General features: G+C 34.9%; 1 protein-coding gene across 3 annotated transcripts in view; it reads left to right on the top strand.

Moving 5' to 3' along the window:
- LOC109840905 (isoamylase 1, chloroplastic) overlaps positions 2126 to 25756 on the top strand; it is a 31188-nt gene continuing 7557 nt past the window's right edge. Inside the window, exons 1-12 of one of the 3 annotated variants that reach the window (XM_020409733.1) lie at positions 2126 to 2836; positions 3443 to 3625; positions 3783 to 3875; positions 6372 to 6524; positions 8113 to 8204; positions 22106 to 22247; positions 22317 to 22436; positions 22743 to 22828; positions 23192 to 23263; positions 23347 to 23473; positions 24201 to 24287; positions 25045 to 25137. In XM_020409733.1, coding sequence (XP_020265322.1) covers positions 2483 to 2836; positions 3443 to 3625; positions 3783 to 3875; positions 6372 to 6524; positions 8113 to 8204; positions 22106 to 22247; positions 22317 to 22436; positions 22743 to 22828; positions 23192 to 23263; positions 23347 to 23473; positions 24201 to 24287; positions 25045 to 25137 — 1602 coding nt within the window. In that variant the 5' untranslated portion in view covers positions 2126 to 2482. Of the gene's footprint in view, positions 2840 to 3442; positions 3626 to 3782; positions 3876 to 6371; positions 6525 to 8112; positions 8205 to 22105; positions 22248 to 22316; positions 22437 to 22742; positions 22829 to 23191; positions 23264 to 23346; positions 23474 to 24200; positions 24288 to 25044; positions 25138 to 25756 lie in introns of all 3 variants that reach the window. The other 2 variants (XM_020409732.1, XM_020409734.1) reach the window with 2 other exon arrangements.

Genomic DNA, 25756 nt, shown 5'->3' on the forward strand with positions numbered 1-25756 from the left:
TCGTCGGTTCGTTTGTCCCGGCGAGGTTCATGAACTTCCCCGTGTTCGCTTCGCTGCTGGAGATGGCGGAGGAGGAGCTAGGTTTCAGCCGCCCGCGCGGGTTGCCGAGCTCACGTGCGATGCCGTTTTCTTCACGTGGGTGGTGAGGGCGCTCGAGGGGGACGAGGAGAGGTTTAAGGGGCTTGGGCTTGATCGGTTCGTCGAGCTGTTTGCGGGTGTTGGGTCGGAGAGGTCGTCGTTATTGGGTTCGGGCTGTTGTAGTGGGCCGGGTAGGGATGGGTTTTATCCGTTGCTTCAGAAGAGCAGGGCTTGATTTTTGGGAGGGAATGTGGGGGCTTTGGAGATGTTATTATGATATATATGCCAAATGAAATGATTGGTTGAGGTGAATTTTTTAGGTAGTCCTTTTTTTTGGGGTAAAAATTGCGGATAATCTCACTCATTCGTATCTTCAATAGCACTTACAATCTTTTAACCCATTTATTTGCACTTAGCACCCCTTCATCTAATAAGGGAGGGGTTATCTGCAATTTATCCTTCTCCAAATGCAAATTTAGAGGTTGATAGGTCGTATTAAATTAAAATAGTTAAAAGCGTGAGGATAGATAAAGGGGTAATCTGCAATCAATCTTTTTCTACTAGGGTCTTTTAGACGCGAAGATGGGGGAAGAGGACTCGCTACTAGTTACACGTTGCTGCCTCTCGTCATCGACTCTCATCGCTGCATCTCGTCGCCGGAGCTCGCCTCTCTTCGTCGAAGGTCGTATCTCACCGCCACCACTCACCATTGGTCGCTGCCTCTCTTAGCCGCCACTCGCCGATGCCTGCTTTACCCTCGACCTCTCTTGAAGAAGATTAAGGGCTTGTTTGGATTGAGGGGAATAAGGGTGAAGGGAAGTTAAGGGGAACCATTCACCTCCATTCATCTTGTTTGGGAACATTTAGGAGGTGAAGTTATTCACCCTAGTTCCCCTTGGTTCACCCCCTAATAGTATAAAATTTGTTACCCCCAAATTGGGGTGTAACCAAGGGGAAGGGAACTCCCTTCCCTTCCCTTCTATTCTCTCACCTAGTTTCCCTTAACTTCACTTCACCCCTTACAAATCCAAACAGGCTCTAAGTCACATGAATTTGGGAATGAGAATGACCCGTTGCAAACTAAACGAGTCATATATGGGTAATAAACGGGTCAGTACGGGTTAACCCTAATTGGCCCATCTAATCAATAGGTCAATTCGGATTGACCATTTATGACGCGACCCATATAACTTGATCCATACCTATTATAAACGGGTCAGATCAGATTGGGTTGATGGGTCGGGTCATAAATTACCACCCTTAAACTAATTTGTGTATATAATGAGTAAACCTAGAATGTGGGGGGGGGGGGGGACCCTCAAACCCATATATTTGCTGAGGTGCAGCCGCTCCTTTGCATATGAGAGAGGTAATCTCTCATATCCGTCTGACGTAAGTGCCCCGAAGTATTAAAGTCTTTGCCCCCCCCCCCCCCCCCAAAAAAAAACCCCTATTTTTTTTTTTTGAAAAACTAACAAAAAAAAAGGGGGGGGGGGGCGGGGGGGGGGGCAACAATTTTTTTGGCGGGCGGCGGGCCCCCCCCCCCCCCCCCCCCCCCCCCCCCCCCCCCCCCCCCCCCCCCCCCCCCCCCCCCCCCCCCCCCCCCCCCTCTTTGCATATGAGAGAGTAATCTCTCATATCCGTCTGACGTAAGTGCCCCGAAGTATTAAAGTCTTGCACATAAGTGCCCCGAAGTTTTAAAATATTGCACGTTTGATGCCATATTGTTTGCTCAATGTTGCATATAAATGCTCTAAAGTTTATAAATAGTCTCACTTAAATACCCTATTGTTTGCCCAATGTTGAATTCTTTCTTTAAAATACCTCAAACCAATTAAATTTGGACGGTTCCTCAGAAACTCTCAACCGCCGGAAACCAAAAAAAAAAAAAAAAACCCCCCCAATTTGGACGGTTCCTCAGAAACTCTCAACCGCCGGAAACCAAAAAAAAAAAAAAAAACCCACCCCACCCTTTCAAAAGAACACGAAAAAAAAAGGAAAAAAGAAAAGAGAGAGAGAGAGAGAAAAAAACTATGATAGATAATGAAATGCAGAAGGAAAGCGGCGTCTATGGCTCTAAACGTCCGCGTGCTCAATAAACCGTTTGAGCGGGAACAGATCCCTATAAATATTCCCAATTTGTACCTCGCCTCCGTACACTCGAATCTCTCTCTGTTTTGGGGACTTTTTTTTTTCTTCCAAAGCCCTAAAACTCCAAAATTTCCAGTTCCCACTAAATTATCCCAAATTGGTTATAACCTCTCTTTGATCTTGCTGTATCCTCAAATCCAGCGATCTTAAGAGCGGATGGAGTTCTTCAAAACCCTAATCTTTCAATTTTCCGATTCCCGCTAAATTATCCCCAAATTCATCCCATTTCTTAGTTTTCGGTCTCCGATCAGTGATGCAATCGGTTAGGAATGCTTCGATCTTGCTGAGTCTCCCAAAATCTAGTGCTCGAAAGAGCGAATGGAGCCCTCCAGTGAACCCTAGAGGAGAGGGAAGGTGCAATTTATTGGAGTTTTCTGTGAATTTCGATAGAACAATATCTTTAGTTCGTAATGCGAGTAGCACTGGAGGGGTTAGAGAAGTAGAGAGGCCGGTGGCCCAAAAGCCTAGGTCGGCGGAGATCAGAGTTCTTGCAGGAAAGCCTGCGCCTTTTGGTGCTACAACCTGTGATGGTGGTGTCAACTTTGCGATCTTTTCTCGTGGGGCGTCGTCGGCTACGTTGTGCCTTTTCACCATCGCGGATTTGAAGGCGGTATTTTGTTTATTTAACTGCATTTTGATGATTTTCCTTGATTTGGCTTGCCTGTTATTGATTAAAGTATTGGTTTTGAATTTCACTTGCCACTGGATTTATTTGTGAAAAAGCTTAGGTTATTTAAATTAAAAAGATTGGTACATTTTTAAATTGATATTCGTGATTCTAGTCAAAATTATCACAATTATTTTTTTGTGTGACTGGTTTACTTTGCTATAAACCCAAATTGTTCTTTTGAAATTAAACTTGGCAGAAAATGTTAAATTGAACAACATAAAGTGAACACACTGTGAGGAACTGTCCCTCAGAAGAATTAATTGAAAAAAAAAATGATTGTAATGGTTGGGCACCCATATTTGGTAGTCAGTGATTCTTCAGTGCTGATAATACAGTCTTAAATTCTCTATACTTCTAAATACACTTAATTTCTAAATCAATCAAAAGAACAAACTTGGAGGGCCTCTATGATGCTGCCTTGTAATTTTAAAATCTAATAAACTCAGGTTTGTGTTTTGGTTTACTGAATTGCAAATTTTTTTGCATGTGAATTGCAATTTATTTCACATGTTTCATTCCTGATCCTCCCACTTTTTGGTACAGAACATAGTCACTGAGGAGATTCCTCTTGATCCATTGATCAACAAGACTGGTTATGTTTGGCATATTTTCCTGGAAGGTGAACTGAAGGATATGTTGTATGGGTACAAGTTTGATGGGAAGTTTTGTCCTGAGGAGGGACACTATTTTGACAAGTCTCGTGTGTTGCTGGATCCTTATGCAAAGGTGGTTAGCAAATTTCTGTTTACTAAATTGAAAATCCTCTTTTTTTAAGAGACTGACATCTGTTCAGTTTGTCGCAACAATTTGTAAGTTTGTAATCTAGTGCAAATTGTACTAACATGCTTCAATGAGGTAATTAAAGCATTCTTTTAATTCTCAGGCGGTCATCAGCAGAGGTGAATATGGTGCATTGGGACCAGATGGCAATTGTTGGCCTCAGATGGCTGGTATGATACCGCTGTCTGACAATGAGGTACTGATTATTGATACTATCAGTTACTGATATATTTGCCTATCTTATATCCTATATATTTCTATGCGTGCATTCTTTCTATTTTAGGTGCTTAAATCCTTTCACACTTTTGTCTTTAGTATCTTGTACAGTTAGTTTCCATTATTGATGTCATGTAGCATGCTAAAGTTGTCAGAATCTAAGCTATTAATATATCTTTCTGCTGATCTTTAAACTAAAAATCTAGCAAGTTTTTAAATGAGATTTATCATGGAAAGCTTTTGGTGATGTATGAGGTATACAGCCATAAACTTTTGAAAATCTATTGTAAAGACAGACTCATGAATATGCTTCCAGAAAAAAAAAATTCTTTTTTGTAAACAATTCTGGGGAAAGTTGCGTGTTTTTCCATTACAAGTGTATTGAAGGTAATTTAAAAAAAAAGCTCAACCTTGATGGAACCATAAGTAAATGAAGTTATTGTCCTCTTTTAGCTATGGATTTATGATTTGCTACAGTCAGTTATATTCAGAATGAAAGAACGTTAAAATGGTGGAAGATCAAGCCTGTAACCTGGATAACCCAAAAAAAGAAGTAAGCAGAGAATTGCTGCGTAACTATACTGTAGCCTGTCAGATAACCTAATGAATATAATTTGTAGATTTTTCTAGAGTTTTGGTGACTCCCTAGAGTTGGGGAATACAACCTTCAGTTCCTGTTTTAAGGAGGCTTGGATAAATGCTATTTTTTTAACAGATGTTTCTGAACTACATTTGTCCTTGGTACAGTCCATACACAAAATTGCATGATTCCTGAAATGATTGGACATTATTTTCTCTATTGTTCATCTGTTTGAATTTGCCAATTGACATATTCGTCCAACTGCACCTATGGTTTCGGGTTTCCTTCATACTTCCAGTATATCCTACTGTATAAAAGCATTCACTCTGGAAGAATTATATGTTAAAAGTTGGCATGCTTTCCAATCATTTTATTTATAGGGGATGCAATTCTTTATCATGACTGTCCTCCACTAGAGTACATCACTTTTTCTGTAAATCCTGCATAACTTCTTGACAATCTTCTCGGGATATCAATTGTCCATGTTAGTATTCTCAACAGTATGTACATAAAAGGTCTACAAGCGGTAGTGATTTAAATAATCAGGGAACATATTATGCCTCGTTTGGTACATAGGAATCAGTCGGAATGAAATTTAAATTCCCACTTCTTATTCCCTGGTACAAACCTGACTTGGAAGCTAGTAATCTCATTCCCACTTCTCATCAATTCCCAATTTATGTGGGAATGTCATTCCCAATGAGATGGTAGGGCATGAGCATTCCCATTTAAGTGGGAATTAAAAAAAACATAACTTCCAAATATGATCATTCCCACTTCATTCTGGAGTTCCACCAAAATGTGAAAATGAAATGGAGCAGTCCATTTTCACATTAATTTCATTCCATTTCTTGCTTCACTCAATTCTCACTTCACTTGGTTCTCGCATACCAGACGAAGTGTTATAGTTGATGTACTCAGATGTTCATCATCTCTACACAGGTTCAGACAAATCTCCTGTAAGTAAAAGTAACATAGATCACTTAACCATTTTGCTACCTTAAACTTACTTGTATACCAAGGTTGGTACTAGAAAAGAAAAAGAAAGAAAGAAAAGAAATGTATGTAAAAGTAAATGAACTCATTAACCTTCTTATAGACATGGTATATATGAAAACAAAAAGGTTAATTTATAAAAGAAATATGAAAACAACTGGAAAAGTCTGATATACTATTGCCCCTCAAATATCTTTTGCCCCTTCTTCAACTTTCTTTATATTTACTCATGTGTGCTCCTTTACATCACCAGTGGAGTATTAATGCCCCTCAGGTGTTTTTCACCCCTTCTTGAACAATCTTTACATTTATTCGTATGCTCCTTTATCTCACCCGTGGAATACTAATGCCCCTCAGATACTTTTACCCCTTCGTTGACATTCTTTCGTTTACTCATGTGTGCTCCTTTACATCACCAGTTGAATCCCATTCTTAACACCCTGATGACTGCACACGTGCCATAAAAGGACATTGACATCCTGTGAGAAATGGAGCATGGCTCACTACCCTTGATGCAGTTACCTTAGTCTGCTTGTCTTTATTCTTATGTTCATAGTTTTCATATGTTCTCTCCCTTAAGAAATAGATTCTTTTCAAATTTGAAAATTTTAACATGGATGATTAATGACTTCTGTTTACTATTGTTTGCTAGAGGTACCGTGACATATTTCATGATACTGCCTCAAATTCTCTCATCCCAAAAATGCTAGTAGGAAATTGAATTGCCTTCTAAATGTTCTTCATGTACCTTTATTATTTACTTATAGTGGCACGAATCTGGAAAAAAATCATAAAAAGAGGTTAAAAAATTAGTATTGCTTGATAGTTTATTATGCAAACCTGATAAAGTAGTGGATTATAATTGCAGCATATTTCAATATTATTCATTCTGTTTTTCAGTTTGACTGGGAAGGAGATTTACCTTTACGGTATCCTCAAAAGGATCTGATTATTTACGAGATGCACATAAGGGGTTACACGAAACATGATTCAAGTAAGACGGACTTTCCAGGAACTTACCTTGGAGCAATAGACAAGTTGGATCATCTAAAGGTACATGTATATTGTGACATGTCATCATTCGAAGGTTTTTACTTTTTAGAATGTAAGCTTATTGAAAATTAATAGGTTTTTTCCGATATTAGCCCCTCCCCAAATCTTTCATTTTTGAAATTAGTCCCCCAAATCTTCATCCGCCAAATCTTTAAGTGTTTTGAAATTAGTCCCTTAAATCTTGATATTTTGAAATTACTCCCACAAGTTTTTTAAGTATTTTTAAATATGTCCCCAGATCTTTCAACCAGCTGCAACTAGAAAGGACTGAACTCAAAACAGCGACTTATTTAAAAACCTTAAATATTTGAGGGTTAATTTCAAAAAATCAAGATTTGGGGACTAATTTTTCTGGTTCATATCTTGTATCCACCGTTATTAGCATCTATTAGTTGTCTGTTTCACCTATGCTACACCTTGGCACTTAAAGATGTATAAAGGCTTATAGATAGATACGTTTTTTTAAATGTATTGATTTGTAACTAATTCATATTCTATATAAATGTGCCATATAACTCTAAGGTGTAATAACAAGAAGTTCAGATATTTAGCTCTTATGGATGCTAATGCAAGTTGGCAACACTTGGGCTTACTTGCCCACATGATTAGTGGTGGTTGCATGACTGGCATGATCATTATGCTAGCAGCATTACTAAAGAAAACAGCTTCGTCTATATTGTCTGTGCAATAAGTTTCTTTGTGTTTTTGTTTGTGTGTTTCAGTTTCTTTCTTTCTTCTTCTCTTTATACCCCTCCCACCCTCTTCCCTCTGAACCGAGAGAATCTTCAATGGGAGGTTTTGATTAGTTTAGCAGCATCTCCCACCACCGGACACGTTCTTGTCCTTATCTAATCCGGTACCTTTCTAGCTTGAACTGATTCTTGGGTTTGATCAACTTAACCACTGTTAATCTGACCTTAACATTTGACTGGAACAGACTCGGATAAACATCCTTCTTGATGACAGTGATGACAAAAATTGGATCATGTCAACTAACTTGAATCTGACTGACAATAATTATTGATCAAAATGCCTTACACAAAAGTTGAACTTTTGATTTGGATTATGGACGTCAAAAGAATATGTAAAAATTTTCACCTTAAGATAACAGGTATTTTAAAGGAACGTCCCGTGGGATAAAAACAAAACAAGAATCGAGCATATGTAGTTTGACAAGAATGGTTTTGTGTTTCTTGAGTCACCTTCCATGGCCTGTAAAGTTCATGCAAAAGTGAGCAATTATATGTTGGAAATGACTAATGAGGTCAATCAAGGATTGGGTATCACCTTTTAGGCATTATATATAATTCTGATTATTATTAACTGTTGCTTGTTCAGTTACATGACATGGTATCAAGACATCATGTTTCAAGTAATAGTTATTTCAAACCTTATTATGTTTATCTACTCCTTTTCTGTATTTTCCCTTCCTGAGCAATTTTACATGAAGTTGTTTCCTCAAGATCTAAACAATCCACGTGAATGACTGTGGTAGTTAGTTTTGTAAATTTTGGTGCACAATCAACAATTTAAACTTTTGAATGAAGTAGTTAAAGTAACCAGCATGTTTTCTTCTCTCAACTTGTAGGAGCTTGGAGTCAATTGCATAGAGCTAATGCCTAGTCAAGAGTTCAACGAGATGGAGTACTTCAACTATAGTAGTCTCCCGGGTGAGAGCAAGTATGAGTACTTCTTTTAATAAAAGCATTTCACAATTGAAAGCATGCTTCTTTAATCAAACTTTCCATATATCAATATCTAAATCAACACATGCATCCTTAAGTATCATTCTCTCCTCTTAACCTTTTTTTTAACAGATTTGGCTCACAAATTTCTGTTACATACCGCAAGGAAAAAATTGCACAGACACACACACATGCACACAAGCGCACACAAACACACAAAATCTCTCTCTCTCTCTCTCTCTCTCTCTCTCTCTCTCTCTCTCTCTCTCTCTCTCTCTCTCTCACACACACACAGGGTGTAACTATCTCAGTTACACGCACCTTTCTTCACCATTGGATTTTAAGGTTGGTGAACATCAATCCAGTGTTATCGAGGCACAAGGCACAATGCGTGGTGCAAAGGTCTCTTACGCGCACCATGCGCAAGGCGCACAACGAGGCGTCCGCCTCACTGAATTGAGGCACATAACTCAAACTAATATTTTTCAACATAAGGCAAAAAAGTATATAAGCAACATGTTTAAAAATTATCACATAAAAAGACTAAGAAATATAATTTCACCTACTAAATCACGAAAGAGTCTTAATTAGCATCACATAGAGAAGTTCATAAGTTTCCACAAATCACAATGTAAGATAATATTCAATATGAGCAAAAACCTACGAAAAAAAATAAATATTCATAATCCATTCATTAAATATGTATATTCATATTGTATTCCTATTTTCTAATTAGAAAATCTTCATATTCAATGTCAAAACTGTGAAGTGAACAATTATGTAATTAACAGTCAAGTGATTAACAACTAAGTGAAGGTTTTGCATAAATAAAAGTTGTCAAAAAGAGTCTAATATGGAAAAAATAGTCTATTACATGATGTAAATATGTAATCATATAAATTATTTTCAAAAAGAAAAAATAAGAAAATAAGAAAAGAGGAAAACTAAAAAAAACTAACCTGAATATTGGTTGGCGGCGACGGTCGGAGTCGGCGTCGTCGGTTGGCGGGCTGGGGTCAAGGAGTGAGACAGTGAGAGTTTGAGGAGAGGAGCAACCACTGTGAGAGTTTGAGGAGAGGAGAACCCTAAAGCATAAAGGTTTATTGAAAATCAAGACTCGAACCCCGCTTTCAACCCGAAACTCGCTTTAGTCCAAGCCCTAAACCAGGTGCATTAAGGCGGTGCGCCTGATGCGCCCACTAGGCGCACACACGTGCCTACAGCGCCCCATCTCTAGTGCAGAGCGCATTTGTTGCAGGCCGCAGCGCCTCGCGCCTGGGGCATGCCTGGCACACGCACCTCGATAACCTTGCATCAATCAACTTCAAGATCTTGTGAGATTTGTGAGATTTTTTTAATTGTCTTTCCTTTTAAGTTTTTTAATTTCCTTTTACTTCCAAAGCAAATTTATTTTACTTAAAACTTTTATGTCTATTAATTTTATTTTTCACATCTTCGCGGTCCGACCTACTTTTTCTTCGTCTGTCTTCGACAATGAATAAAACGACAGATCCAAAAAGCTTAACAAAATGATGATGTATAGAGGGTCACTAGCTTAAGTGGAAATGGTTAGATAACAATACTCGTGTATCATAGAAATCCTATTTTCTTTTGGACAATGACAATTGCAGCAACCCTGTTACTAGATCTTTACAAGTTCTATATTTTCTTATGTTCTCGACTGATGTGGCTAAGGTAGCGTGGTGGTGATGTAAAAGAAGGCTGGACCTACGCGCAAAAAATTAAAATACTTTGAATTACACACAAGCAATGAAAATAATAAACATGAAGTTTAGAAGAGAAATAAGTATGGTTCAAAAAGAAAAATGATAAAGTTATAAGGGAAATAAATGTCATGTGAAAAAAAGGAAATAGAATATTTAAATCAAAATGAATCTAATATAATAGCTACAATATATTCATGTTCATCATCTTTAAGATTCAATGGTGGTTAAGATTCAATGGTGGAAAAAGGTGAAACCACACTTTTTACACCCTGACTATATTGTAACTCTACCCATATATGTGTGTGTGGGTATGGTTACAATACATAGGGTGTAACTAATTTAGTTACACACCTGTAAAAATACACATTTGCCAATCGATATTATAAATCTGAACCGTCCATTGTGATCTATTTATTCAAAACTTTATGGAGATAAAAAAAACTCACATAAATTAAATACTTCCACTTTATACATATAATGATCTAGAAATGAGCGGGCTAGTAACAATCTCTTATGTCGATTATATTTTGAGTTGCTTGAATTATAGGATTAGAAATTCCAAACCACATGACTTTTGATCCGCATACATTTGATGACAAGTAGGTAACATTCAAAAGTTCTAATTTATAATATCGATGGGTAAATATGTACCTTTACATGTGTGTGCAACTAGCTTAGTAATATCATGTGTGTATTGTAACCCTACCCTACGCGCGCGCACGTATATGCATGTATATATATATGTGTGCGTGTGTGTGTATATAGGGGCTGTTTGGTTGCTCGCAACTGCAATTGCAATGCAGCTAAGAGTTGCATGTAACTCTTAGTTGCATTGCAACTAAGGTTGTTGCAGGTACTATTGCTTGAAACTGGAGTTGCAGCTGTTTGCTACAACTTTAAAAGCTTGCAACTTGCACTTACAATTGCAGTTGCAAGTGTTTGTTTTTACTTGCAACTTCTTGGTTGCAACCTATGTTCACTTATAATACATTACACAATATAAAGATAAAATTCATCTAAAAATAGAAGAATGCTATACGTACACAAATATATTCATGTTATTTCACAAAAATTTGAAATTGCATACTAAAATTTGTAAATAACCAAATTTGAGAATTGAATGAACCTCTTTCAGAAAATATTAGGTCGCTACATTATTTATTTTACATCCATGTATATCAAGAGTTGAAGTATGAAATCGCTCTCATTAGAAAATTACAGTCGCTATTGTCTCAATAGACTACTAAACAAGAGAAATTACACAATGTTCCAGCTTCGCCCAAAGTGAAAAAACATCAGTTTCTTTTTTTTTCATTTCTTTCTTCACCACCTCATGTATTTTCGCAGTCGAGATACTGCAAAACTTTGAGAAATAGCTTAGTTAAGAAGAAGGCTTAAATATGTAAAACTGTATAATTGATGCAATGCGATTAATTACCTCAATATATCTTGGAGGAAGGCTTAAACAGGACCCACTCAGCTCCACTTAAAAAATAAGTAACAAGCATACAATACAATTGAACGTAATGAAAAAGGCATAAATAGTATAAGGGCTGAAAAGTAATTATGATATTACAGTCATCCAAAATAAACATAACATAGTCTCATAATTAAATTATTACAATCATCCAAGTATTAGGAGTTCTCAAAACAACATCAAACATGCAAGATTAGAGTGTACTTGTGCAGTTTTCACTAGAAAGTAGTTCATCTAGATTACCTTTTGTTCATGACATCACCAAAGAAAACCTGCCACGATGGAAGATTACTCCATTAGAAAGTCGCAAGCCTTATTTAGGTCACTTTGGTCAAAACCTTGAAGCTTTCCCAACTCTTCGATTATCTTCCTTGCTCTTTCATTTTCAGCTTCGTGTTTCTTCAATATAACCTCTGAGACTCCACGAATGCCCATTGCCATTTCCGACATGACATCAAGTTGTATCCATATCTTCCATCATATCATTAGCATCCTCCATTAGTTCCTCTATGTCCTGTAAGCTAATAGGTTCATTACTACCCCTAGTGAACTTTCCTGATGCATGATCGTTTCCGCATATCAACCTCATTTCTTCATAGAACTGGATGAGTTATTAAGAAATAGCCGTCTTTTGAATTTGCCAATGTAAAAGTTTTAGGACACAAATATAAATATTAGATTTGTATTATTGAGGTCATGGATTATTTAAATTTATCAATTATCTCAATATATGTATTATTTAAATTTTATCAATTATCTCAATATATGTAGAGTATTCATCCTGACCAATTAGGATGACTTTGTTGTCTTCATCCCATCGAAATCCACTCATCTCCTTCAGCTTTTGAATTCTAACTCATCTTGTTTTTAGGGTCCTCCAATGATTGTAGGCATTAGTATCGGTAATATTGGTTCCAAATTATTTGTTAATATGCTTTGTTGCAGCAATGTAAAGAGGAGCTTTGAACCCCTTATCCAGTGTTTTAAATATCGGCCGCCATGTCGGACATGGCGGGCGATATTGCGGATTCGGAGCCTAGCCGCCACGAAATTATTGAATTTAATGCGTATGGCGTTTTTGAGGTCATGTCGGGGACATGTCGGAAAATAGCGGATATATCGGGCGACATTTCGGCCATCAAATATCGGCCAAAATTCAGAAATATCGGTTTCACATTGACATGTTGAAATCATATGATTTGCAATATCTTTCACCTTCTATTTATGTAAAGTTTCACATTGTTTCCCATCCACTACCCATATGGGTGCTTGTTGTAGGTTTTAATTACTTGTTATTGCATTTGTTTTCTTTATAATGGAAGGCTATAAGAACACATAAATTTATTTGTATTAGGTGCACATATACTTCGGTTTTACTAGTTTCTTGTTTGGAGAAATGACATATATATATAATAAAAATCCTGCAATTGTTAGTTGATGCAGTTAAGTAGTTTAGAATAACAATTACGAGTTTAATTTTTAATTTCAGTAGAATTTTCTTTTTGTTCCTACTAGTATAATGCACGCGCTTTGTATGTGAACATTTTTTTTGTAATCTTTTTCTTTGAGTGTAAAATTATGAAGTGACTTTTATAATAATATAAATTCTTAAATTGAACAATTAATAAATCTTTACATTAATAAATAAAGTTGTGTATAAAGAATTGTATTAGTAATTTTTATATTCTGGATAATTATTATACTTTAATAAGAATTGTCTAAACATATGCAGTTAAGCTGTTCTAGTGTCTATTTGGTTTTCTATGCAAAAGCAAAAACTTGGTGGTTGCTTGTGAAAATGAAGACCTTCTCATATGTACTTTTTCATATGTTTAGACAATATAATTATCAAGTATGTGAAGATTCCATTTATGATATTATATCAACCTATCCGATATGGCAATCCGATATTTTTTTCATGTCCCCCGATATATCCCTGATTTCCGCTATCCAACATGAATTTTGGCCGAGCGACATGAACCCGACATCCGATATTTAAAATCTTGCCCTTATCAACTTTGCATCCTCCACGTACTTGTTCAATTAAAAATAAAATTAATGATTTTGGCCATTGAGGTTTCCAATGAACATTTGCATTCCATTTCGAAACAACTAGTTTTGCACTCTTTCGCCGACTTGATTCTCTACTTTGTTCAATTGTTTCTTGGGAACCATCCATTAAATACCTGTGAAAGAATAAAATTATACAAAAAATCAAAAGATAATATAGTACAAGACAAAAAATATATTTTTAAACATTATATATTTTTACATATTGTTACACTCTTCTTTTGGCCTACATCTCTTAGGCTATTAGCTCACGCTTTTGCAACCATTCTTTCGCCTCATCTCTTTGCTCTCTCGTTGATTGTCCACTTTGAGAATAGTTGTGGTTAATCCATTCTTCTTCAAAAAGAACCAACTCATCTCCACCATTTGAAATGACAAAATTATATAAAATACAACAACAAAGTATAAGGTCCACTTGGGCTTGAAAAGAGGAAAAAGGGCTTGATGCTAGTATTATGAAACGACCTTTAAGGAACCAAAGGCTCTCTCTACAAAAGAACGTAATGATGAATATCTAAGATTGAATAATTCCGTGTAGTCTATGGATGAATGATCACTAAACTAACGAATATGGTGCCGAACTCCACGATATGGTGCGATAAACCTAGCATTTGTTGAGTAACCGGCATCCACAAGATAGTATTTTCCTAAAATTAAATATTAATTTTAGTCAAACATCTTATTAAAATTATAAACCAAGTTTGGACATTTTATTTTCACCTTAAGGTATCTTTAAACCATTTGGTCATTCAGTAGCATCTTTTAATAGTAGTACATCATGTGCGGAGCCTTCCAAACTAGCAAGTACATAAGTAATTTTCAAATCAAATTCAATGGCACGAATAATGTTCTGAGTAGGATATGATTTCTTACCGCGAAAGGCTACCATCTAATGCACAAGCACAATCCTAATAACACTTCAATATTTAGCATTATAATTCATGATTGACTAATAAAATTAAATTGTAAAAAGCTAATTTTACCTTAAAGTAGGCTAAAATCTAGAGCTTGAAGATATTCTCGGATGTGTTGTACTACTTGGCCCCTTGATGTATTCATTGTTCAATTCTCCAATGAAATGTAAAATTTCCTTGAAATATCTACTAACAATTTTGCCGGATCTTATGAAACTGTGACATATCACTCTTATGAACATTGTGACCTATATAGTATGTAAGAACATGCCAACTTGTTCCTTTATAGTTACATGATTGTTGTCTGTAAGTAATCCACTACTTTGCAATTTATCACACAAATTTAGAAAATGTTGCTTTGTCAATCTAAGCATCTTTACACAGTTCACATCTGAATCCTAAAGTATTCTGTGCAAATAAATATATCTATTGGCATCCCTAATTATTCGAGGAACTGTTTCATCTAATATTTCCTCATTGGCTTCCATCCATTACATATCAAAAAATGCACATGATACAACTATATATGTGGCTATTTCATCATCTTCAGGATCAAGTGTCAAATTTAAATTACTTTCCATCTATAAGGAAAAAAATCAAATTAGTCAATGAAATAAATTGCAGTGAGCTTCTATAACTTTCCTTTTCATATATCATTATGTACTCCAAATACCTAAGGCTGTCTAAATAGGCTTCGGGATTGACCTGGGCCCGGACCCTATTGGGCCTGAACCCTGCCCGGGCTCGGATAAGGCCCGGAAAAGTAGGGCCGGTTGGGCTCCGGGCTCGGGTCCAGGACGAGGTGGTGAAGCCCGACCTGAGCCTAGCCGGCTCGGGTTTTAATTTTATATGTAGTATATATTTTTTATTTTTTATATATAATTATAGTATGATATTATCATTAATGCATACTTACATATATTTTTATGTATATATTGTCATTAATGTATACTTATATATACTTGCATATATTTTTCTAATGTATACTATATATAATTATAGTATGATATGGTCATTAATGTATACTTATATATACTTACATATAATAAATTGTTGTATCCTAATATGTAAGTGTATACTAATACTTACTTATATAGATATAATAAGATTAATCTAATTTTTTAATTATTTTTAGAAAAAATATTAAAAAATTAAAAAAAGAAAATCCGGGCCTTCCCAGACTCGGAACGGGCCCGACCTGGGCACCCCGGGTCTATGTCTGGGCTAGGCATTTTGCCTGACCCAAACGCGGAAATTTGGGCCAGGCCGGCCCGTTTGGATAGCTCTACAAATACCCATAAACAATCATACATGAGATTATCTAAAATGGTTACAAAATTTCAGCCACTATTCTTTATTTTCTTAGAAGAATTTTAGGCCTATATCTGGTTAGTATAAATCTGAAAATAATAGTCTTAAATTTCTATCATACATTACAAGAAATTAACATGGACTTAGATTAGGTAGGGTATCAATTGATCTACCATAAATTTTCTCAAATTTTTTTTGCTCTGCGATAAATGATATCAAAATCAATTAGGAAGGAAATAGCTAGAAGTTAGCATGAAGAGAGCACGACTTAGGATGACTTTAGCTATGACAAGAATAACATAAATTTCCTACCATGAATTACAAGAAATTAGCATGAATTAAAGCATTAATTACTATTAAATCAGCATATAATAGCATAAATTAGTAAAAGTGGTATCAATTGACATGCCATGAATGAAATCAGCATTAATTAGAAAGAAATTAGCATGAAAATAGAAAAAAACTATTATGAATTAGCCATTACCATAGAATTCCCAAATCTACATTTTCATCCTAAACATCGGCCAGAAATTTACAAAAAATTCAAAAGCAAGAAAAGCTTTTAAAAACAATAACAATATCTGACCTTTTTTGAAGAAATAACCCCTGAAACTTTGAGGATTGATGTTAAAACCCTTGATTTTCGAGATATTTCAATTCCTGCCAAGTACAACCAAAGTTCGTCTCTGTCAAGATAGGCAAAATATTTGAGCTCTGATACAAAACGCCAAGCACAGAAGAGAAGAAGATGAGCTCAAGATAAGACTTTGACATGGATCCTCTGCGGAAAGCTGAAGATTCACTTGAGAATTCACCCATATATCTTCACTTGAGAAATCACCCATATAGAGAGATGCTTTTTTTTCCTTATGAACATAGAGAAGAAAATGGAGCAAAGGAAAGTCAGGATTTTTTTTAGGTTGGGGATGGATAAGTTGCAACTACGGTTGCAACTTAGATAACCTTCTAGTTCATTTTTACAAGTATGACTTGCAGCTGATTTTGATGCAACTCAACTACTGTAACTGAGGGCTAATTTGCAAGCAACTCGGGAGGTGCAACAAACCAAACAGTTGATTGCAACTAGGCTAAAACAGCACAGTTGCATTCAACTTTAGTTTCAAAGCTCTCAGTTGTAGCCTACCAAACAGCCCCATAGAGAGATGAGTATATTTTGTACCATGCATAAAATTGATGCTTGATAGTGACACGGATGCTTCTCATGCACATATTTAAATGTGCCTACCTAAAAATGGTCTGAGCTAGATTACTCACCCATTAAATGACTGGATGGTAAGTGGTCATATAACTACAAAACACCATTTGATGCTTGGTACCGAGTATACCCATATTCCTTATGAATATATATGTACATATACACACACATGCCATAACAATAAGTATGGATATACACTAGAGGGCTATAGATATGTTTTACTTACAGCTGTTCGCCTCCTCCACCGGTTAACTTGGCTTTGATACCAATCGTGATCAGAATCATTTTAGCTTTGATACAACCAAGTTTTTTTTTACATGTATATCAGAGAATAGTAAAAAGTAAATATAGAAGCAAGAAATTAAATAATGGAAGCTAAAAGAAAATAAGTAAAGAACAATACTATAAAGAGAACATAAAACACAAACTAGATAGTAATATTTATATAGAGCAAACTTACATATCAGAACAACTTATGCAAATTAGTAGTTGGGAGATGAGCTAGCCAGCACCGGAGTACTAATAATGCACTTAACACACTTTTATCTTACAAACACTCAGAAACACTAAGTTTTCTCTCTTCTCTCTCCTAAACCTCCACTAACTTCATGGCATTCTCCTCTATTTATAGTCCCTTCCTTCTTTTAACACTATCTGTAGATGCTTTTTCATGATGTATGAGACTCCCAAAGATGACTTATTTTTAAGTCGTTAAGTATTAATCATATTAGAGTTTTACCATAATTTAATAGTATGTCACATGTTTTTTCATCTATGAGCTATTGTTTTCGCTAGATCACTATCGATGGATGCACAACCTAGAGAATGAATTTCTTCTTAATATTCTTTTGTTAACATCATATACTTCTCGTCTCTGAACCAATTGGTCGGTTAGTCCTCCATTGTTCTATGACCGTCTTTGTTTCGCTTGCGAGAAACTTCTCCCATATTAATATTTGCACATATGGTTCTAAGCCCATCTGCCGTATAATATACATTATCCTCAATCAAATATTCAAGTCTTTTGAAAAAGTGGATGATAGTTTAGAAACGATCCAACCCTACATCATAGCATTCTTCACGGAACTGAGAGTAGGAATGAAGTCCTGAGACTATAGTAATCTCCTGTAATATAGCAATAATATTGAATTGAAGATTTACAAGACTTATTAGTGATAGGAAGATGACTGTCTGGACAATGGCGGGTAATCCTCTAAACCTCATTGGATAATAATTCTCAACTTTGAGAGAATATCTATCTGAGGTATAAATGTAGGAAATTCATGAAGACTAACAGCATATCTAAGAGAGTTATTTTCTATAAGAATCGTGAAATCCTTGTTTTCGTTTAGAGATAGAATAATATTATTATCTTCTACCTTTTCTTTGATAAAATTTTGAATATCCCGAGGCAAAATATATAATTTTGACCATAACGTCTCTGTTTAGACGTTCTTTGCAGATGTCTTCTTGAATATATTCTGGGACATTAAGAAATTTTAAGATCTCATCAGATGTTAATTCTACCTTATAAGGATAGAGATAATTAATCTTGGTTGAAAGATCTATAAATCTTTCTCATATTTAATTATTTTGTTTAGCATATTGTTCATCTTTTTTTTTGAGAGATGGACTAAATGAGTCATATAAGCTTTGATTTGCTTTTTTCCTGAGCATGTATGTTCTATAAATCATTGATGAGCAAATATTCAGTGGATTGTAATTCTGGATCATAGAAATAGTTTAACTCTTTCGAGAAATGTATTTGATTTGAACAAGTAGATGTCACTTGGTTTGAGCGATATGTTGCTTGATTTGAGCGATGAAATTTTCTTTTAGCTTGTGAGCTTGAAGCTTGATGAAGCACCCTTCTCCTGCAAAATTTTCTAAAGTGATTATTTGAGTCTAATATTTCATTAAAATATCCAAAACTTATTTCTAATTGTTTTTAATATTCTTTAGAATTTTCTAAAAAAAGTATTTATTTTTTTTCGTCGTAAAATAAGAAACTCTTGACATTTATAAAAATAATATTTCAAGAACACTAGAATCCATACTTGTCATAGGAAATTTTTGTTAAATTATCTTTATTCAGATCTTCAATTTCTTCTTTGCAGAGAGATAAAATAATTTCATCCATTTGAACAGGCATATCAAAGTATCTATATTTTGGATGATTATTAATCTCATCTTCTATATTAGAAAGGATAATTATAAATTTTCTTTATAATGTAAGGCATAGACAATTATCTAAAAATATTTTCTGGTTCTTTATTAAACCAAAAAGAAACATTAGGACTGCATTTGTACGAATGCCATGATTATCAATAATAAAAGGCTTAAGATTATTAATAAAAAGAGTTCCTAAAATAATACATTGCTTAAGGTCTTTAAACAAAACAAAGGAAGGTCTGATTTTAAGAACTCCGTTGCAAATATAAGGATTAGTAAGTTTATATCTTGCTTTAAGAGCCTGTCTATTAGCAGTGCTAACTAGATGTGTTGTTTTTTTAAAGAATCTGAAAGGGATAAATTTTTCTCTAATGCAATTCACTCTAGTGTTACTCAGAGTAGTATGTTAGATAGAATATTCAATCAATTGCTTATATGCTCATCAACAATTTCTGGAAAAGCATATGTGCTCAAGAAAAAAAAAGCAAATCAGAGTTTATATGATTCGTTTAGTCTATCTTTAAAAAAATGAACAATTTGCTAAACAAATTAATCAAATAAGAGAAAGATTTATAGTTATGAATTTCTCATGTAAAATAATTTAAGTAGGACTATTTTAGATCTTGACAGTACATTGTATGTAGCATTTTCAAATGGAATTGTCATTTCGTCTAGAGTTTTTGATAGCTGCCCTGTTTAACTGTGATTCAATATTGAAATCAGAGATTATCATCTTTAACTGTTAAAATATATTCTTTTCAAATGATCGATTTATTTTTAAGTCGTTAACTATTAATCATATTTAGAGTTTTACCATGATTTAATGGTATGTCACATGTTTTCCCATCTATGAGCTATTGTAATCCACCAGTTGGTCAAGAGATAAGAAAGGTATATGACGGTTTTATGGCAACAAAAGAATATCAAGAAGAAGAAATTTATTCTCTAGGTTGTGCATCCATTGATAGTGATCTAGCAGAAACAATAACTCATAGGAAAATATGTTGACATGCCATTAAATCATGGTAAAACAATAAATATGATTAATACTTAATGACTTAAAAATAAGTCGATCATTTGAAAAGAATATATTTTAGCAGTTAGAAAGTGTTAAACTCTGATGCAATGTTGAATCACAGCTAAAAAGAGGAGCTATCAAAAACTCCATACAAAATAACAATTCCGGCTGAAAATACTACAATGTCTCAATGATCTATTTTATGATAGGTTTTGAAAAAAATTATCTTTATGAGTCTCATGCATCATGAAAGGGAATCTACAAATAGTGTTAAAAGGAGAAAAGGGCTTTATAAATAGAGGAGAATGTCATGAAGTTAGCGAGATTCGGGAGAGAAAGAGAAAGAAGAACTTAGTGTTTCCCTCTCTTCTTTTTCTTCTTAAGTTTGTGTGTGTGTTTTGCTTTGTAAATTTTCTTTTGTAAGTTTTTTGTAAGATAAGAGTGTGAGTGTGTTAAGTGTGTACTACGACTACTCTGGTGCTGGCTAGTTCATCTCCTAGCTACCAGTTTTTGTAAGTTATTCTAGTATGTAAGTTTGCTCTTTATATTACTACCTAGTTTGTGTTTTATGTTCTCTTTGTAGTATTACTCTTTATTTATTTTCTTTTAACTTTCGTTGTTTTATTTTCTTGCTTTCATTTTTTACTTTTTGCTATTCTTTGATATACATGTAAACCACGAAGAAGATATAGCTATAAAGAGCGCGCGCGCACACACACACATAGAAAAACTTATGTCAACTTAAGTGGACCATCCACCAAAGTTTTCATATTACATTCCCCACATGCTAGCTTCGTATCAAGGCTAAAATAGGCCTACTCATGATTGGTATCGGTATACACATGTGCACAAACACGCATGCATATGTATGTGTGTGTGTGGGAGGGGGGTAGGGTTATAATACACACATGGTGTAACTAAGTTATACACACCTATAAAAATACATGTTTGGCCATACATAGTAACAATCTACACTTTCATTATGATCTATGCATTGAAAGCTTCATAGAGATAAAAAATCACATAGATTAAATATTTCTAGGTTATACATCTAATAACCTAAAAATGAATGGTCTGTAACAGTCTAAAATGTTGGTTATTTTGAGTTGCTTGAATTATAGGATAAAAAATTTCAAGCCATGTGATTTTTTATCTACATACATTTCATGACATGTAGATAATAATGAACGGTTTTGATTTACGATATAGATGGGCAAAAGTGTAATGTTATAGGTGTGTAACTAACTTCACTCTACGAAGCTCTTGAAAACTTAATATTGGTATGCATGTGATATACATATATACGTGTATGTATTTATATGTACATGTGTGTGTATGTATAAGAGTGTACACACATGTATATGCATATGTACGCATTTGTACATGCATTTGTTTGTAAGATATGTATGTACATGCATGTATATGCATATATGTGTATGCATTTTTAAGTATCTAAATTTTCTTACAAGAATTCCATGGCTAGAGCTTTGTTTGACTCCATATTGGTCATAATTTGGATGATTCTCACCTTTCTTCCTATCCCTTTCACTCCTACACTTACGGTGGGCTTTGTAGAATCTATATATCCAATCAAGGATTAGTTGCTTAGTTAACAATTCTTTGGCTAACCAATTAGTTTGCTATTTGTTTCTCCATAAAGATTTTTATTTGTTACCACACACTTGGAAGTCAATAAATTTTCAAACAAAGGACCAATTTGGTGAATTTGAACGAATTTAGTTTTTTCCCTTCATTTCTTTCCAATGCAAATTTCGTGGCAGTACAACATTGATATTCAATGTTGATTTGATGCAGCATTGGATATGTTGTTTCAGGCAATAACAATTTATTAAAACTTGTCATAATTGTGTGCCATCTATATGTTCACAGCTATCCAGAAAGCAACAACCTACTGTTTTCTTTCACCATATATATATGGTCTTGGGACCTGTTGCCATTTTTCTTATAACAATTTTGTTTCCTATTGTCAGGCTGAATTTCTGGGGCTACTCGACAGTTAATTACTTCTCGCCAATGATGAGATACTCATCTTCTGGAGAAACTAACTGTGGTCGTGATGCAATAAATGAAATCAAAAGTTTGGTTAGAGAAGCTCATAAACGAGGAATCGAGGTAACTTATTGCCTGGGCTGTACTGCGAGTTTACCTTTCCAGATGTAACAACTTCCACTTACTTGGCAGGTAATCTTGGATGTTGTATTTAATCATACAGCTGAAGGTAATGAGAACGGTCCTATATTATCTTTCAGGGGTGTTGACAACAGCATTTATTATATGCTTGCACCTAAGGTAAAGATAGAGGTCTGTCAATAAACTAGGTTTTTCCTATTTGCTAGAGAGTAAAGCCAAAACGTCAGTTAATATCCTTTCTTTGTCAACTGCTTAGGATTATTTACAATTTAATAATATAAAATTTCACTCATTTTTCTGATAAACTACCTTGCATTGATTATTGTTGACTAAATACCTTATTGATTTCAAATTTTACAACTTGCTACAATTTCCCCCCTATCTTTGGATGGATCCCAGATTTTTCCATTTGACTTGCATATGGCCATGTTGTAGACATTCAGTTAATTGAAGTTGCACTATTTTATGTTTTTACAGGGTGAGTTCTACAATTATTCGGGTTGTGGAAACACCTTTAACTGCAATCATCCTATTGTTCGTCAATTCATATTAGATTGTCTGAGGTAAAGTCTCCAAATATATGTGAATCTTTAATTTTATATTTTCTTAGTTAGATGTTTGGCTAGCAAATGACATTACAAGTTTCCTTTCTGCTCTATCCTTTTCCGGGCATATTATGCATACATTAGTTCAAGCTTGCATGTTATATAGCTTTAAATATCATTCATCAACATCAGAACATCTTAGCTGGGAAGAATAACATTTATTTGAAAATAAATAACATCAATGAGCATAGAGAAAATGCTCGTTATATTACTTGGAGCAATATGCAAACAGATTAGTGCAAGAATATATTTAGCGAAGGCTTGTTCTTCGTTGATAACCACTTCTTTAGTTGACCTGCAGGTATTTTTTTAATGTTGCAGATACTGGGTAATAGAAATGCATGTTGATGGCTTTCGCTTCGATCTAGCATCAATAATGACCAGGGCTTCTAGGTATGTCAATAATTTTGGTAGAGTACATGCACGCACATACATATATTTCCTGTTAAATGCTTATATTTTACTCTCTTCTTAAGTCAATGGGAAGCTGCTAATGTATATGGAAACCCAGTTGAAGGAGACACTTTGACAACAGGAACTCCACTTAGTAGCCCTCCACTCATTGATATGATCAGCAATGATCCAATCCTCCGTGGAATCAAGGTAGCTATGCCTACTAAATTAATAAAAAAACATCAATGATCCTATAACTGGGAACGATTTGTTCATGCTTTTTCAAACATCATACGATTGAGTTCTGGGATTGTAGCTTTTACCATTAACAGCAATAATGTTGTAAGTGAAACGGATACCTCGAGGAGCATGTCTTGCATTCTCCAGTTTTTGTATTTGTTGATTCATGTTAACTGATCCTGAAGTTGTCTCCAAAATGTATCATATTCCCAAGTCTGAAAGATTAAACTGATTTACTGCGATTCAATTTAATGGAGGATGCACCTGTTAGTTGGTTGAGTTTTAAACTGATAGTGCATCATAAATTGCTGGAATATGAATGTACAGTGACCACTACACCTCTTGTTGTTGGTTGTTTTGTTTAATGTTTGTTATGTTTGTTTATTATTGTCACCATCTATCATTCAAATTATGAATTAAGTATAGGACAATATTTATATATATAATATATACATTGAGTGTTGTTTCCATGTTGTGTTTAGTTATTCAAGAATGACTTATTGCTGTCTCGTATGGCATTTGTATAATGTGCTCTTGTTATCTGGTTAAATTGTCTCTTTTCTGACTTACCAACTGAGTTAGCTATAGAATTGCTGGATTATCCAGATAAGCTGTGGACATCCTCATCCAATTACTTACTGTTGTTTCTTTTAGGAAAAGAATCTGATGTCTTTCTTCTACTTTTCATGTTTATTAGCTCATTGCTGAGGCATGGGATGCTGGAGGGCTGTACCAAGTTGGTCAGTTTCCTCATTGGAAGACTTGGTCAGAGTGGAATGGCCAGGTTAGCAATTTGCTTGTGTTAAGTGCTTTATTATTCGGTACTAGAAATATGCGTTATTATTTTTTTAGCATCACTTTTGTTTGTCAGCGCTAGCATTTGAATGGAATGTCCAGGTTAGTAATTTGCTTGTTAAGTGCTTTATTATTCTGTACTAGAAATATGCTTTATTATTTTTTAGCATCACTTTTGTTTGTCAGCGGTAGCATTTGAATCATAAAGAAAGTTGCGATAACCTTCCCTATCACAATAGCATGTGACTAGATTTTGTTCATGGAGAATGCATGCATATGTAATTGAGTTTCCGTGGTTGTGGTGGGTAGGTATGTTGTAGTAGTGGCGGTTGCATTTTTATTTTCTTCATCTTCTTCTTATTATCCCGGGCAGGGCCAGGTTTATTATTTTTTTTTTTTGGGGAGGGGAGGGGTGGGGGAGTTGTGGAAAGCGGGCATTTTGGAGGACCATTGGGGAGCTTGTGCTTGGTTTATGTAACCGTCTTCAAGAATCTTGACCATAAATTGCTTTATCATGTGGCAAACTTTTCCCAGCTATTGTTCAACAGTTATGCAAAAACTGTTTGTTACTTTACAGTTTTACTTGAAATAATGTACTTTTTTTGAGAATGAATAAAGAAAAACAGAAGTTTCGAACATGTTCGATGTTTATGTAGTGGTACTGATTAGCATGGTCAGCGTAATGGTTTTAGTTCCTATTCAAACCATATGCTTGTGTTCGACTCTCAGTTTTCTTCTTTATTCAGTATCGGGACATTGTGAGGCAGTTCATCAAAGGTACTGATGGATTTTCTGGAGCTTTTGCAGAGTGCCTTTGTGGAAGCCCAAATCTGTACCAGGTGATTTCACAAGTAATCCTTGTACACATTAGCATGTTGATCTACTTTGCAAGCAGAAAATTGGCATGCGAAAACCATGCAAGTTGTAGATAGATCCACTGATTGTGATTGGCTGTCTGAAAGCAACATGTTTATCAAATATTCATACTGGTATCCAAATAGTTTTCCTTTGACCTATGCTCTAGATGCATAGAAAACAAAAGGATATCCAGGTAACTTTCATGTCTTTTACCTGTTTGCCTAGTACATTTACTATCTTTGACATGGTCCTGACTCACACCTGTGACTACTTTCTGACATATGGAAAAGGGAAACCGTATTATTATAAAATCATTTTATTAGGCTTATGTTATTTCCTTTAGTTCTACGGATATTGATTTTTAGCTTTGGCCTATACTCTACATATCTATAGGGATTTTGATTAGACAAAAGTTAAAAAATGCCAATTCACTGCCAGTGAATCCCTGTAAAGAGAACTGTTTCATCTAACTGTTTCATCTAACTATACTACTCATCGGAAAAAGATAAGGAAAAGAGGAAAATTACTTCTTTGTCCTATAAATCAGAGGTGTCATGCAATCCATTATCATAAGCCTTATTCCATTGCTTTTTTTAAAGA

This window comes from Asparagus officinalis, chromosome 5, assembly GCF_001876935.1.
Source record: "Asparagus officinalis chromosome 5, Aspof.V1, whole genome shotgun sequence".
Taxonomy (NCBI): domain Eukaryota; kingdom Viridiplantae; phylum Streptophyta; class Magnoliopsida; order Asparagales; family Asparagaceae; genus Asparagus; species Asparagus officinalis.